Below are 2,223 nucleotides of genomic sequence, written 5' to 3'. Positions count from 1 at the left end.
CAGCAGCAGCAGCAGCTTCTGCTGCAGCCGTTGCAGCTACAGAGTCTGCTGCATCAGCAGCAGCAGCAGCCGCTTCTGTGGCTGCTCAACCCACCCATCTATAAACCGAGGAGATACAACACTCTCTCCTTCTTCTTCTGCAGCAGCAGCAGCAGCAGCTGCTGCTGCTGCTGCTGCTGCTGGGGGAGACACGGGGCCCTCTAGACAGGCTACGATTGCCTCCAGCAGCAAAGGAGACAAAGAAGACAGCAGCAGCTCCAGCAGCCGCAGCAGCGCGAGGGGGCCCACGCAGGGGGCCAGCAGACGAAAGAGAACACGATAAACACACAAATTCTGCTGCTTAGGGTCACCGCTGCTGCTGCTGCTGCTGCTGCTGCTGGTGCTTGCTGCTGCTGCTGCTGCTGCTTCGGCCAGCAGGCTGCTGCTGATAGAATCCGCCACCGACTGAATGCTGCTGCTCGTCTCCAGCTGCGGCAGCGCAGCAGCAGCAGCACGAAGCTCATCGAGGGTTTGGGGTGTCTGTACACTGTCGGCTATGCGAGCAGCAGAACCAAAAGACAAAGACAAACGCCACGGCCACCACCGGCGACGCCCGGGAACTGCTGCTGCTGCTGCTGCTCCTGCTGCTCCTGCTGCTGCTGATGCTGCTGATGCGCCTTCTTCTCGGATTCCTGCTGCTACTGCTGCTGCTGTTACTCCTGCTGACGATGGTGCAGATGCTGCAGCTGCTGCTGCTGCTGCTGCTGCAGCAGGGGCTGGGGGAACGATCACGCAGAACTCATTTGGGGCAGCAGCAGCAGCAGCAGCTGCAGCAGCAGCAGCAGCAGCAGTTGCTGTTTCTGCTGCTGCAGCCGCTTCATTCTGCTGCAGCAGCGGCTCTGTATCTGGGGACATCTGTAGAGGGAAGAAGACACCCGGTTGGGTGTTTGGCTGTTGCTGCTGCTGCTGCTGCTGCTGCTGCTGTTGCTGCTGTTGCTGCTGCTGCTGCTGCTGTGGCTGTGGCTTCGTCGGCGCTGCCGCATACCACCGGCAGCTGCAGCAGCTGCTGCAGTTTCTGCTGCTGCTGCAGCAGCTGCTGCAGCAGCAGCAGCTGCTGCAGCTGCACAGTGAGGCCTGAGGGCCCCAGTAAGACGGGTGGCGACCGCTATTGAGGCAGCATAGATCTTCCCCTTTCCCCTGCAGGGTTTAGGGTTTAGGGTTTAGGGTTTAGGGTTTAGGGGCGAGGGTTTAGGGTTTAGGGTTTAGGGTTTAGAGCTGCTGTGGGGGAGCGGCCGTCGGCGCTGCTGCTGAGACGATCCCCCGCGGGCTGCAGTCTTTTGCTGCTGTTGTTTGTCTTGGTGGTTGGAGACAAACAAATAAATAAAATTAATATATTTATACTACAAACAACACACATCATCCTCAGCAGCAGCAGCAGCTGCTGCAGCAGCAGCAGCAGCAGCAGCAGCGGCAGCCCCCTGTGGGGCCCACCGCTCGCCGCTGCCGACAGCAGGAGAACAGCAGCAGCAGCAGCAAGCCAGCAGCAGCAGCAGCAGCAGCAGCAAATCAAAGAAAGTATATTCATTCGTTTCCACTATAAACCCATAAGCCCAGGCTCTGGGGTGTACGTACACCCCACGGCCGCCCTCGAGCTACGGGCCTCAACAGCAACAGCAGCAGCAGCAGCAGCAGCAGCAGCAGCAGCAGCAGCAGCTTCACTCCTGCTGCTCTGTCTTTTGGGGCTTTATTGCATGCATCCATCACACATTGGAGGGGGACACAGAGAAGACCTGCAAACGCCTGAGGCAGCAAGCTGCTGCTGCTGCTGCTGTTGCTGCTGCTGCTGCGGTTGCTGCTGCTGCTGAACGAGGCTCGAGGACCGAGGGCTCAGGAGCAGAAGCAGCAGCGGGAGCGCTACGCAGTAGTAGCAGCAGCAGCTGCTGCTGCTCCCGCTGCAGCAGCAACTGAGCGGACACCACAAGAAGCAGCAGCAGAACTGCAGCAAGGGGAGGCGAGCGGCCTGCTGTATCGACAGAACAGCAGCAACAACACACGCAGCAGCAGCAGCAACCGCAGTAGCAACTGCAGCAGCAGCAGCAGCAGCAGCAGCAACAGCAGCAGCAGCAGCAGCAGCAGCAGCAGCAAAGTTTTGTATACAAATGAGCGGCCGAGAACCTTCGTCTTCGTTTTTCTTTGCCTTTTGCTTCAGGCCCCCCAGCAGCAGCAACTCAACACCCGCCGGTT

General features: G+C 59.4%; 1 protein-coding gene across 1 annotated transcript in view; it reads right to left on the bottom strand.

Annotated features, from left to right (window-relative positions):
* Nucleotides 1-894, bottom strand: part of EMH_0018820 (ABC transporter, putative) — a gene marked incomplete at both ends in the record, with an annotated part of 6,288 nt that extends 5,394 nt beyond the window's left edge. Inside the window, 1 exon segment of the mRNA XM_013501226.1 lies at nucleotides 95-894. Within this exon segment, the coding sequence (XP_013356680.1) occupies nucleotides 95-894 (800 nt within the window).
* Between the last annotated feature and the right edge of the window lie 1,329 nt (nucleotides 895-2,223).

Source organism: Eimeria mitis, genomic scaffold, assembly GCF_000499745.2.
Source record: "Eimeria mitis Houghton genomic scaffold, Emh_scaff653, whole genome shotgun sequence".
In the NCBI taxonomy this organism is placed as follows: Eukaryota; Apicomplexa; class Conoidasida; order Eucoccidiorida; family Eimeriidae; genus Eimeria; species Eimeria mitis.
This window is presented reverse-complemented; position numbering and strand designations above follow the sequence as displayed.